Source organism: Salmo salar, chromosome 10 (genome assembly GCF_965601325.2).
Source record: "Salmo salar chromosome 10, fSalSal1, whole genome shotgun sequence".
In the NCBI taxonomy this organism is placed as follows: Eukaryota; Metazoa; Chordata; class Actinopteri; order Salmoniformes; family Salmonidae; genus Salmo; species Salmo salar.
This window is the reverse complement of record NC_138300.1, coordinates 114,392,585-114,405,541: the sequence shown is the minus strand read 5'-3', so window position 1 is coordinate 114,405,541 and position 12,957 is coordinate 114,392,585. Positions and strand designations below refer to the sequence as shown.

The following is a 12,957-nucleotide window of genomic DNA, read 5'->3' as shown; positions in this document are numbered from 1 at the left end:
TTTCCATGACATAGACTGACCAGGTGAATCCAGGTGAAAGCTATGATCCTTTATTGATGTCACTTCTTAAATCCACTTCAATCAGTGTAGATGAAGGTGAGGAGACAGGTTAAAGAAGGATTTCTAAGCCTTGAGACAATTGAGACATGGATTGTGTATGTGTGCCATTCAGAGGGTGAATGGGCAAGACAAAATATTTAAGTGCCCTTGAATGGGGTATGGTAGTAGGTGCCAGGCGCAACGGTTTGTGTCAAGAACTGCAATGCTGTTGTTTTTTTTTCACGCTCAACAGTTTCCTGTGTGTATCAAGAATGGTCCACCAACCAAAGGACATCCAGCCAACTTGACACAACTGTGGGAAGCATTGGAGTCAACATGGGCCTACATCCCTGTGGAACGCTTTCAATACCTTGTAGAGTCCATGCCCTGACAAATTGAGACTATTCTGAGGGCAAAAAGGGTGGGGGGTGGGGGGGGTGGGGGTGCAACTCAATATTAGGAAGGTGTTCTTAATGTTTTGTAGACTCAGTGTATAGACCACATTGTGTTTTTGGAGAGAATCTATGGAATTTGATGTTGGTTTTTCGAGGTAACATGATAGGGTGCATCTGGCGCCATTTAGCCATTGGTGTTGTCCTTGAATTCTGGCAAGTCATGAGAGAAGACTCAATGACTTCTGAGTCTGAACACAAAAAGGTGAGGACACAATGTTCTCCTGTGAAACACTGAACAAGGTGGCGGAAGTTGTAAAGTTCTGAAGTTCTGAGAGCCCCTGGGAATGGGTGTGGGAAAACCTGCGAGGGCCGCTCTGGAATCTCCTCAGAGAGACGGACTACAAGTGCTGCACTTTCCATGTGGGAAAGGTTCCGTTCCTTTGTCATCAGAAATGTCATTGTTGTACAGTGGGTTACAGTCTGTGTTGTTGGCCCCAACAGTACCTTCAACTTTGGAGAGCGAGAGAGAGAGAGAGAGAGAGAGAGAGAGAGAGAGAGAGAGAAAGAGAGAGTGTGTGTGGACAAAGACAGCGCTTGAGGCCCATGCAAGGCTTTTCAATTCCAAAGAATAACATCTACTGTGATCTTGCATGATTGCAATGTACTTTCCCCACATGATTTACTGTAGTAGTAGGCTAAAGTTCTTTGAAACATAAAGGGAATGTTTGGACATTATGCCGTGCACATAGAAGAGAAAGTCACAGAAAATAGTTGCATGTCATGTAAATTACCTGAAGCACCAAGGCCCCTCTCCTGCATGAAGCAATTATGTGTGCACTCTTTTCATTTGAGTCCAGTTTCAAGTCTATGATTTGACGTAGCCTAACAATAAAACAAAGATACTGGTCACTAATGTTTCCCATTTTATCTGTAAATTAAATGTAGAGAAATGGTATGTTGCCAAATGGCAAGGCAACACCCTACAGGGTTACGTTTGTCCTGAGTGGTGTTCCGTAGTGTTCTCCTCAGTTTCCATAGTGACCACAGTTCCATTTAGACGCGGATAGAATGATTTGACGTTCCTGGTTAGAAAACCGGTTAGCAAAGTATTCAAAACACAGAGAAACACAGGTAAATTACCTCTTATTTAAAACAGAAACATTTCGTGTGAATAAAATGTAAAAAGTTTAATGTCTTATATCTCTTCTCCGTGTTTTCGTGCAGTGTTTGAAACAGAAACACGGCCCGTCTGCCTCTGTTTCCTGAAGCTGCTAGCTAGACCATGGATGTCAGTCAAGAAGACCTGAGCAAACTGAGCATCAATAACTCCTCTGATGATATTGAATTAGATCATTCTTATCAGGAAGACTTTTACTCATCTGCTGATGAAGAGCATGCTGATGAAGATGATGTGAGTTGATGTATTATTAGCCAACTGGAAGTGAGAGTTTGTGTACTTAGAAGTTTGTAGGCCTAATAATCTCCATAGTCTAACACGGCCCGCAAGCCTACTGTTTGCACAATGTTTTTATACTACTTGCCAATGAATGTCTACTGGTTGCAAATGCATGTAAACCAAACGTTTCACCTTTCAATACCCCCAGGTTTCAGATAAAATCCCAGAATCAATGCTCAAATATTTTGAAGCCTCCGAGAACAGAGCAAGTCAGTTTGAAAAGCTCATCCTTGAGGACAATGAAGATGATGGTAGGAATGAGGACCTCTGGAATGTGCATAGGCTACAGAAATATAGAAAATGCATGGATCATTTATTCATCAGTCAGGCTAGCTGCTGGCTACATGATGCCATACTATTGTTGTGTATATGTGACTCAATGTCTTTGTACATTGTCTGTTTTCAGATTCTGGAGCGGCTGAGGTGTATTCCATCATTTCAAGTCGTTCTGAAGACCTTTTAATGGAACTGGCCTCTGACTTAGGCCTACACAAGGACCCTGTGAAGTTAAAAGAACAAGTGAGTCTAGTTTAACAAGGCTTGTGTGCACTAAAGTACTAGTGTTATGTAATTTGTGCTGGGACGTAGGCTAAATATGTTTGATTGATTTAGGTCATGTTCGAGATGGAGGATGAGAAGTTGAACACTATCCCCAACAAGGCCTGCCCTCACACTGTATCTGACAGTGACATTACAGACAGAGTGCCACACAACAGTGAGGGTATGTGTATATTTCTGTGTGCGTGTGTGATATATATGCCCACAAGATGTCACCCTTGCCTCATTTAGTCCAGCCCTATAAAGAAAAGAAAAAAGGTGATATTCTTCAAACTAATGGAGCTGTGACCTGTGTCTTTCTGTTTGACACAGATGATATTGAATGTGATGCATATTTAAGGTCTGAAAAGCAACTCAGTTTGGAACTGAAAACTTTGGAGCGTAAGTTGAAAGAGGAGGATGAGAGGAGAATTGTGGAATACGAGGAGGAGCGAAAGAAGGAGCAGAATGAGCAGAGAGAAAAGGAGGAGTGGAGGAAACGCAGACAGAGAGACTTTGAGGAGGAGCTGAGGCAGATAGAAGAGGGCAATAGGGTGAGATAGTTCATATCATCCCTTTCTCCCATTTCCCGTTTCTATGTTTTCCGTAACTAAGAGTGACCAACTGAAGAAGTCATTGTCTTTCTGTAGCATCGCCCTACAGGCATGGAGGAGATGAGAGAAAGAGAGGCAGAAGAGAAGCTTCAACAAGAGTTGCTCAAACAGCAGGTGGGCCAGATTCAATCACATTTTTATTTAGATGTGCAAACACTGAAACACTGGCAATGGAGAGGGGCTAGGTCGGAAGTGTTTTCAGAAGGGGCTCATCTTTCTTTTCAGTTTTTATTGGTTTAACTTGTCTCCTCCACTCTCCCACACTAACCAGGAGCTGATCAGCAGCCTCCAGAGACAGATGGAGGAGGAGAGGAGGGCCTTTGAGAAGGTGCAGGAGGAAAAGAGGAGGAAGACCCACCAGTCTCGATGTAGGGCGGCCATCACTATCCAGACTGCCCTCAGAGGCGTCCTGGCACGCCGGTGGACCAGGGCTGAGCTCCACCGCAGAAGAGAGGAACAAAGGAGGTGTGAGGAGGAGAGGAGCAGGAGGAAGGAGAGGGAGGAGAGGTGGAGGAGGGAACAGGAGGAGCAGCGGCTGAAGCAGGAAAAGGAAAACAGAAGGAGAGAGTTGGAGGCGCAAGCACTGAAGAGGAGGAGCTTAGAGTATGAGAGAGCCAAAGAAGAGGATCGAGTCCGTATGGAGAGAGAGAGACAGGATGAGGAGGACAGGAGAAAGAGGGAGGAGGAGGAGAACAGAAAAGAGGGAGAGAGAAGAAAAAGGGAGGAGAAGAGAAAGAAGCATGAAGAAGAGGAGAAGAGAAAGAAAGAAGAGAAGAGAAAGAAAGAAGAGGAGAAGCGAAAGAAGGAGGAGAGGAGAGAGAAGGAGGAGCAGATTAGGGAGGAGAAAGACAAGCAAGAAAGGGAGGAGGAGCGGAGAAAAAGACAGGAGGAGGAGGAAAAGGAGAATGAAAGGAAAAGCAAAGAGGAGGAAGAGATTAGGATGGAATCAGATGAGAGGAAACCAAAGAGCCTGCAAAAGCTGGAGACAGGCATAGTGAAGGAGGAAAGTCAAAACCTGAGTGGGGAAAAAGCCAGAGAGGAGAAATCAGCCGCCACTGAATGTTCCCCCACTGCCAGCTCTCCCCCCATTGACCCCAGCGCCTCAGTCCCTCAGTCTGCCTTTGAGCGTATGAGTGTATCTCTACCAGAGCAGACGGAGCAGAGGAGACTGGCCTGGATGAGGGACTGCACTTCCTGGTCCAAACTCTCCCTGCAGAACAAGAGGAAGCAGCAGCAGGGGATCAGGACCCAGAGGAGGAGGGCCGCTGAGGGGAGCGGTTTACCCCTCCTCTGCCCAGAAACACTCCTTCAGTCTGGGGCCTGGAACTCCCCTCAGGAGGTAACCTGCATGATACGATCTACAATGTGATACTCTTTATTTCAGGGGTCGGTAACAGACAGCCTGCAGGCCAAAACAGTCCCGCGAGTGCTTTTTTTTGTTGTTGACTAAAATCACCAGGAATGAAGAAAAACATTTGTTTAAGTTAGGAAATCTGTTCCAAACTATGCCCAGGAATAAAAAAATATGTATATGTGGCCCGTTTCAGGAAACTAGGCGTATGTCGTAGGTCACTACTTCACAGGAGAGCCATTTGAACATAAACACAGATATGCCTTCTCGACCATGTGAACTTTCATGTGCCTTAATAACAAACGTGTAGCCCTATTGTAAATATGAATTTAATTGTTAAATTACGAGCCTAGTTAGCCATGATTGGCTGAGATAATGAGTGGGCTGGACATGCCGAGAGATGAGTTTGGATTGGTCTGCCATATAGCACGCTTCTGTCTATTTGAGCTGGTCAGTATGGGTAATCCTGTCTAACACAGATTTTCATTTTTTTTAGCACGTATTAAAACTTAACAAAAGACTCCAGTATGCAAGTATCCATTTCAATAGAACGTCACTGCAACAACTGTTTCAGAGTACTCTCGTCTGAGTGTGCCAGAGCAGAATAACTGACAAATTTACGAACACCCGTTGAATGGCCGGTGTCAGTAAATGTTGGCAAAAAAAGCGTAATTAAATTGTTGCCAGCAGTACAGTTGCAGTCACCAACGCTCTGGATAGCATAAAAAAAGCCTAACCAGCTCTGCTAGGGCGAGTAAAATGGTCAGAGTGAGCTGTTCCCTCATTTGTGTCTGGAAGTAGCTAGCCAACGTTAGCCAGTTAGCTTGGGTGCTTGACTGCTGTTGTTAGGTCAGAACGCTCGGCTCAACCCTACTCCTGGGCCAGAGCATCCAGGGTGTGCTCTGAATGCTCTGAGAGCGAAAAACACTCAGAATTTACAAATGAACAATCTGACAATGAACGCCCAGAGCGCACTCTTAGCACACTCTGGCACTCCATATTGAATTTACGAACACACCCGTAGTATAAACCAGCCTTTCGTCTTGAAATCTTAGGTTGTTTAATACATGGCCTCACATATGATTCCTTAAAGAGCTGGGTGGGGCTAAAGCTTAAGAGTGTGTGGACGATGCTGAATTGGTATAGACAAAGAAGAGCTCTCCCGTAGGTGTACCAAAACATTCAAGGGACATTTTGTCAAAAGTGAGGTTACAAGTTTATCAACTTTCCAAGCAGAATTACTTTCCCTTTGTTCCTCAACTGTAGTGTATGATATACCATTTTCTAACTCGGAGTCTCCACTTTTATCCAATGTAAAAAACACAATATAAAATGCTGCTACTTAAGACAGAATCAAGCCGGTCGGTCACATATGCAATCGTGTCTTAATGTAATCAAGGTATGAATTTCGTTGAATCTAGTTGCCTACCCCTGCTTTATTTCATAAAGGTTTTTCCAGAAAAATAAGTGATAAGTTGTATAAGTTGCGCTTGATTTAGCTTTTAACACTAAAGGTATTATACTAGACTACAAGTAGGATATTTGAAAGTATTGGACCTAGATGCATTTGACCCATGTCTACAAAACAGTCAATCAGACACATTCAAATAACCAACAAACCAACCATAACAAAACCAAAAGCAATATTTCACTGACTGGGCTCTACCTTCCAATGCAGGTGACCACAGTTGTTCTGGAGGATCTCCCTGGCTGTAGCCTCTCTACTTTGTCCCAATGCCCCAGACTGCAGACCCTCACCATGAGACGCTGTGGCCTTAAATCCCTGGAGGGCCTCAGTCAATGCACAGAGCTTCGCTACATCGATGTACAGGTAAATGTACACCACCATTTACATGTGGGGTAAGCTGTACAGAAATGGTTTATCTAGCCAAATCTGGTGCAATGGAATGTTGTACATGGTCCCTGACAAATAAACAAATGAACAAATAGTCATATGGTAATGACACTGAAAGCCAGATTTTTTTTTTACACCTATATATTACTATATAGTACAACCATACACTGCATACACACACACACACACACATACATATATATATATATATATATATACATATATACATACATACATACATACATACATACATACATAGTGTAAATGGGGTCGAAGTACCTTTCTGAATGAATCCCAGTTAGTTTCCATTAAAATGTATCATTCCAGTTCCATCATGTGCTTACATTTACATTTAAGTCATTTAGCAGACGCTCTTATCCAGAGCGACTTACAAATTGGTGCATTCACCTTATAATATCCAGTGGAACAACCACTTTACAATAGTGCATCTAAATCTTTTAAGGGGGGGGTTAGAAGGATTACTTTATCCTATCCCAGGTATTCCTTGAAGAGGTGGGGTTTCAGGTGTCTCCGGAAGGTGGTGATTGACTCCGCTGTCCTGGCGTCGTGAGGGAGCTTGTTCCACCATTGGGGTGCCAGAGCAGCGAACAGTTTTGACTGGGCTGAGCGGGAACTGTGCTTCCTCAGAGGTAGGGAGGCGAGCAGGCCAGAGGTGGATGAACGGAGTGCCCTTGTTTGGGTGTAGGGCCTGATCAGAGCCTGAAGGTACGGAGGTGCCTTCCCCTCACAGCTCCGTAGGCAAGCACCATGGTCTTGTAGCGGATGCGAGCTTCGACTGGAAGCCAGTGGAGAGAGCGGAGGAGTGGGGTGACGTGAGAGAACTTGGGAAGGTTGAACACCAGACGGGCTGCGGCGTTCTGGATGAGTTGTAGGGGTTTAATGGCACAGGCAGGGAGCACTGTGGTTGGAGTCATTCAAACTCGTTTTTCAACCACTCCACACATTTCTTGTTAACAAACTATAGTTTTGGCAAGTCGGATAGGACATCTACGCTGTGCATAACAGGTACTTTTTCCAACAATTGTTTACAGACAGATTATTTCACTTATAATTCACTGTACCACAATTCTAGTGGGTCAGAAGTTTACATACACTAAGTTGACTGTGCCTTTAAACAGCTTGGAAAATTCCAGAAAATTATGTCATGGCTTTAGAAGCTTCTGATAGGCTAATTGATATCATTTGAGTCAATTGGAGGCGTACCTGTGGATGTATTTCAAGGCCTACCTTCAAACTCAGTGCCTCTTTGCTTGACATCATGGGAAAATCAAAAGAAATCAGACCTCAGAAAATAAATTGTAGACCTCCAGAAGTCTGGTTCATCCTTGGGAGCAATTTCCAAAGGCCTGAAGGTGCCACGTTCATCTGTACAAACAATAGTACGCAAGTATAAACACCATGAGACCACGCAGCCGTCATACCGCTCATGAAGGAGACGCGTTCTGTCTCCTAGAGATGAACGTACTTTGGTGCGAAAAGTGCAAATCAATCCCAGAACTACAGCAAATGACCTTCTGAAGATGCTGGAGGAAACAGGTACAAAAGTATCTACATCCACAGTAAAATCAGTCCTATATCGACATAACCTGAAAGGCCGCTCAGCAAGGAAGAAGCCACTGCTCCAAAACCGCCATAAAAAGCCAGACAACGGTTTGCAACTGCACATTATTATTATTATTATTATACCTTTATTTCAACAAGGAACACAGACTGAGACCAAGCTCTCTTTTACAGCTGGGCCCTGTGTATACATGTTTACACATACAGTTTAGGTACAATGATTAATGGGGACAAAGATCGTACTTTTTGGAGAAGTGTCCTCTGGTCTGATGAAACAAAAATAGAACTGTTTGGCCATAATGACCATCGTATGTTTGGAGGAAAAAGGGGGAGGCTTGCAAACCGAAGAACACCATCCCAACCGTGAAGCACGGGGGTGGCAGCATCATGTTGTGGGGGTGCTTTGCTGCAGGAGGGACTGGTGCACTTCACAAAATAGATGGCATCATGAGGCAGGAAAATTATGTGGATATATTGAAGCAACATCTCAAGACATCAGTCAGGAAGTTGCTTGGTCGCAAATGGGTCTTCCAAATGGACAATGATCCCAAGCATACTTCCAAATTTGTGGCAAAATGGCTTAAGGACAACAAAGTCAAGGTATTGGAGTGGCCATCACAAAGCCGTGACCTCAATCCTATAGAAAATCTGTGGGCAGGACTGAAAATGCATGTGCGAGCAAGGAGGCCTACAAACCTGACTCAGTTACACCAGCTCTGTCAGGAGGAATGGGCCAAAATTCACCCAACTAATTGTGGGAAGCTTGTGGAAGGCTACCCGAATCATTTGACCAGGGGCGAAAATCTGATATCAACTTTGGAGGGGACAATTACATGAAATTTTCTCGAGCAATTCCTGAGGGGGACACCAAAAGTAGTGCTGTAACACATAGCCTACATTGTAATATGGTAAATGTATATTGAGGAACCAAAGAAATAAGGTGTTACTCCTAACTACCGGTACCCAAAACTACACAACTAATCACAACAGCAATACCATTGCCTTTAACAAATCTTAGTTCAGTCACCAGTTTAAGTTGAGAGTGGGGGTATCCATGGCATTTTCCAATTATGTTCCTATTTTACAAGTAAAAAAAATTGATAACCTTTCATAATGTTGCCAAACAAAGACTCAACAAACTTACCTGAGACTCCCTGTCTCTGCCAGTCTGTCCCTGCATATCTGTCCCCAACTCTGCTGTCTGTGTGCCATCTGTTGCCTGCTCTGCCTAATGACATCATTGTGAAACATTTCCATTAGAATTTCATTTCTTTCTTATGAACATTTTATCAACTAGTCTTTGAGATATTAGGCTACTAGGGTTCTTACTATGCGTTTTGGTGTATTGAAAAATACTCTGATGTCCGCCTTTTATTTTTCTGCCATTTTTCTACCTGGCTGGCTGGCTGGCTACACACACAGTGTGTAGGTTATTTACAGTAGGAGATGGGCTTCTATCATCTTCAATCATTCTATTTGGGCTTCGATCTAAAAGGTAGCTAGCAAATGTGAAACGGATTAAAATGACAAGAGTTGACAGCTGTATGAGTTCACCATTTACACAACATATGCTGCAACCTTTTGTAATTTTAATAGTTTGTTTCATATTGGCTGGCTTCCAACAATAGCTGAATTTGCAAAGCTAGCGAGCACCAATTCAGTTTCAGTGGTGTTTGCTATAATCTTTGCTACCCGGGTTAAATAAAAGTGAAATAAAATAAATAAATAAATAAAAGTTCCCTTGCGACAATTTAGCTTTTGCAACGAGACCATTAAATATATTTAAGACAATGGTAGAAGAGAGTGTAGTTCTGTTCAGTTTGGATTTCAGTTTATCGCTAACCTTATCACAGGGACTTTGAAGCACTAACTTACAGTAGATACGACCTCTCTGTTACCTAGCAAGCTAAGGAACTGGCAGTGGATCAAACCATTGTGAGGCAAAGGGTGGGGGGGTCGCAATCTTTTGAAACTTAAAAACGCGCTATTAAGTGTCTATAATCAGCACAATTTCTTTCATTGCGTATTATTAATATTATTTAAATTACATAGTTATGTTTCAGTGATATATTGGGGGGGACAAATCATATTTTTCCCAGGATGGGGGGGTCGTGTGTCCCCCGTCCCCCCCGGGATTTCCGCCCCTGCATTTGACCCAAGTTAAACAATTTTAAAGGCAATGCTACCAAATACTCATTGAGTGTATGTAAACTTCTGACCCACTGAGAATGTGATGAAAGAAATAAAAGCTGAAATAAATCATTTTCTCTACTATTATTCTGACATTTCACATTCTTAAAATAAAGTGCTGATCGTAATTGACCTAAAACAGGGAATCTTTTCTATGATTAAATGTCAGGAATTGTGAAAACTGAGTTTAAATGTATTTGGCTAAGGTGTATGTAAACTTCCGACTTTAACTGTATATCTATATGTCTGTCAAGTTGGCTGGATGTCCTTTGGGTGGCAGACCATTCTTGATACACACGGGAAACTGTTGAGTGTGAAAATCCCAGCAGCATTGCAGTTCTTTACACAAACCAGTGCACCTGGCACCTACCACCATACCCCGTTCAAAGTCACTTAAATATTTTGTCTTGTGCATTCACCCTCTGAATGGCACACATACACAATCTATCTCATTTGACTCAAGGCTTAAAAATTCTTACATTTACATTTACATTTAAGTCATTTAGCAGACGCTCTTATCCAGAGCGACTTACAAATTGGTGCATTCACCTTATGATATCCAGTGGAACAACCACTTTACAATAGTGCATCTAAATCTTTTAAGGGGGGGGGGTTAGAAGGATTACATTATCCTATCCTAGGTATTCCTTAAAGAGGTGAGGTTTCAGGTGTCTCCGGGAAGGTGGTGATTGACTCCGCTGTCCTGGCGTCGTGAGGGAGCTTGTTCCACCATTGGGGTGCCAGAGCAGCGAACAGTTTTGACTGGGCTGAGCGGGAACTGTGCTTCCTCAGATGTAGGGGGGCCAGCAGGCCAGAGGTGGATGAACGCAGTGCCCTTGTTTGGGTGTAGGGCCTGATCAGAGCCTGAAGGTATGGAGGTGCCGTTCCCTTCACAGCTCCGTAGGCAATCACCATGGTCTTGTAGCGGATGCGAGCTTCAACTGGAAGCCAGTGGAGAGAGCGGAGGAGCGGGGTGACGTGAGAGAACTTGGGAAGGTTGAACACCAGACGGGCTGCGGCGTTCTGGATGAGTTGTAGGGGTTTAATGGCACAGGCAGGGAGCCCAGCCAACAGCGAGTTGCAGTAATCCAGACGGGAGATGACAAGTGCCTGGATTAGGACCTGCGCCGCTTCCTGTGTGAGGCTGGGTCGTACTCTGCGAATGTTGTAGAGCATGAACCTACAGGATCGGGTCACCGCCTTGATGTTAGTGGAGAACGACAGGGTGTTGTCCAGGATCACGCCAAGGTTCTTAGCACTCTGGGAGGAGGACACAAGGGAGTTGTCAACCGTGATGGCGAGATCATGGAACGGGCAGTCCTTCCCCGGGAGGAAGAGCAGCTCCGTCTTGCCGAGGTTCAGCTTGAGCTGGTGATCCGTCATCCACACTGATATGTCTGACAGACATGCAGAGATGCGATTCGCCGCATGGTTATCAGAAGGGGGAAAGGAGAAGATTAATTGTGTGTCGTCTGCATAGCAATGATAGGAGAGACCATGTGAGGATATGACAGAGCCAAGTGACTTGGTGTATAGCGAGAATAGGAGAGGGCCTAGAACAGAGCCCTGGGGGACACCAGTGGTGAGAGCGCATGGTGCGGATGACAGATTCTCGCCACGCCACCTGGTAGGAGCGACCTGTCAGGTAGGACGCAATCCAAGCGTGGGCCGCGCCGGAGATGCCCAACTCGGAGAGGGTGGAGAGGAGGATCTGATGGCTCACAGTATCAAAGGCAGCAGATAGGTCTAGAAGGATGAGAGCAGAGGAGAGAGAGTTAGCTTTAGCAGTGCGGAGAGCCTCCGTGACACAGAGAAGAGCAGTCTCAGTTGAATGCCCAGTCTTGAAACCTGACTGATTAGGATCAAGAAGGTCATTCTGAGAGAGATAGCAGGAGAGCTGGCCAAGGACGGCACGTTCAAGAGTTTTGGAGAGAAAAGAAAGAAGGGATACTGGTCTGTAGTTGTTGACATCGGAGGGATCGAGTGTAGGTTTTTTCAGAAGGGGTGCAACTCTCGCTCTCTTGAAGACGGAAGGGACGTAGCCAGCGGTCAAGGATGAGTTGATGAGCGAGGTGAGGTAGGGGAGAAGGTCTCCGGAAATGGTCTGGAGAAGAGAGGAGGGGATAGGGTCAAGTGGGCAGGTTGTTGGGCGGCCGGCCGTCACAAGACGCGAGATTTCATCTGGAGAGAGAGGGGAGAAAGAGGTCAAAGCACAGGGTAGGGCAGTGTGAGCAGGACCAGCGGTGTCGTTTGACTTAGCAAACGAGGATCGGATATCGTCAACCTTCTTTTCAAAATGGTTGACGAAGTCATCCGCAGAGAGGGAGGAGGGGGGGGAGGGGGAGGAGGATTCAGGAGGGAGGAGAAGGTAGCAAAGAGCTTCCTAGGGTTAGAGGCAGATGCTTGGAATTTAGAGTGGTAGAAAGTGGCTTTAGCAGCAGAGACAGAAGAGGAGAATGTAGAGAGGAGGGAGTGAAAGGATGCCAGGTCCGCAGGGAGGCGAGTTTTCCTCCATTTCCGCTCGGCTGCCCGGAGCCCTGTTCTGTGAGCTCGTAGTGAGTCGTCGAGCCACGGAGCAGGAGGGGAGGACCGAGCCGGCCTGGAGGATAGGGGACAGAGAAAATCAAAGGATGCAGAAAGGGAGGAGAGGAGGGTTGAGGCAGAATCAGGAGATAGGTTGGAGAAGGTTTGAGCAGAGGGAAGAGATGATAGGATGGAAGGGGAGAGAGTAGCGGGAGAGAGAGAGCGAAGGTTGGGACGGCGCAATACCATCCGAGTAGGGGCAGAGTGAGAAGTGTTGGATGAGAGCAAGAGGGAAAAGGATACAAGGTAGTGGTCGGAGATTTGGAGGGGAGTTGCAATGAGATTAGTGGAAGAACAGCATCTAGTAAAGATGAGGTCAAGCGTATTGCCTTCTTCTTTAACCTGTCTCCTCCCCT

At 45.1% G+C, this 12,957-nt stretch overlaps 1 protein-coding gene across 1 annotated transcript in view; it reads left to right on the top strand.

The window, feature by feature from the left end:
• Positions 1 to 1,481: 1,481 nt before the first annotated feature.
• Positions 1,482 to 12,957, top strand: part of lrriq1 (leucine-rich repeats and IQ motif containing 1) — a 50,329-nt gene continuing 38,853 nt past the window's right edge. Inside the window, exons 1-9 of the mRNA XM_045688450.2 lie at positions 1,482 to 1,565; positions 1,659 to 1,845; positions 2,039 to 2,141; positions 2,297 to 2,409; positions 2,503 to 2,611; positions 2,761 to 2,981; positions 3,078 to 3,155; positions 3,313 to 4,380; positions 6,071 to 6,223. Coding sequence (XP_045544406.2) covers positions 1,717 to 1,845; positions 2,039 to 2,141; positions 2,297 to 2,409; positions 2,503 to 2,611; positions 2,761 to 2,981; positions 3,078 to 3,155; positions 3,313 to 4,380; positions 6,071 to 6,223 — 1,974 coding nt within the window. The 5' untranslated portion in view covers positions 1,482 to 1,565; positions 1,659 to 1,716. The remainder of the gene's footprint in view (positions 1,566 to 1,658; positions 1,846 to 2,038; positions 2,142 to 2,296; positions 2,410 to 2,502; positions 2,612 to 2,760; positions 2,982 to 3,077; positions 3,156 to 3,312; positions 4,381 to 6,070; positions 6,224 to 12,957) is intronic.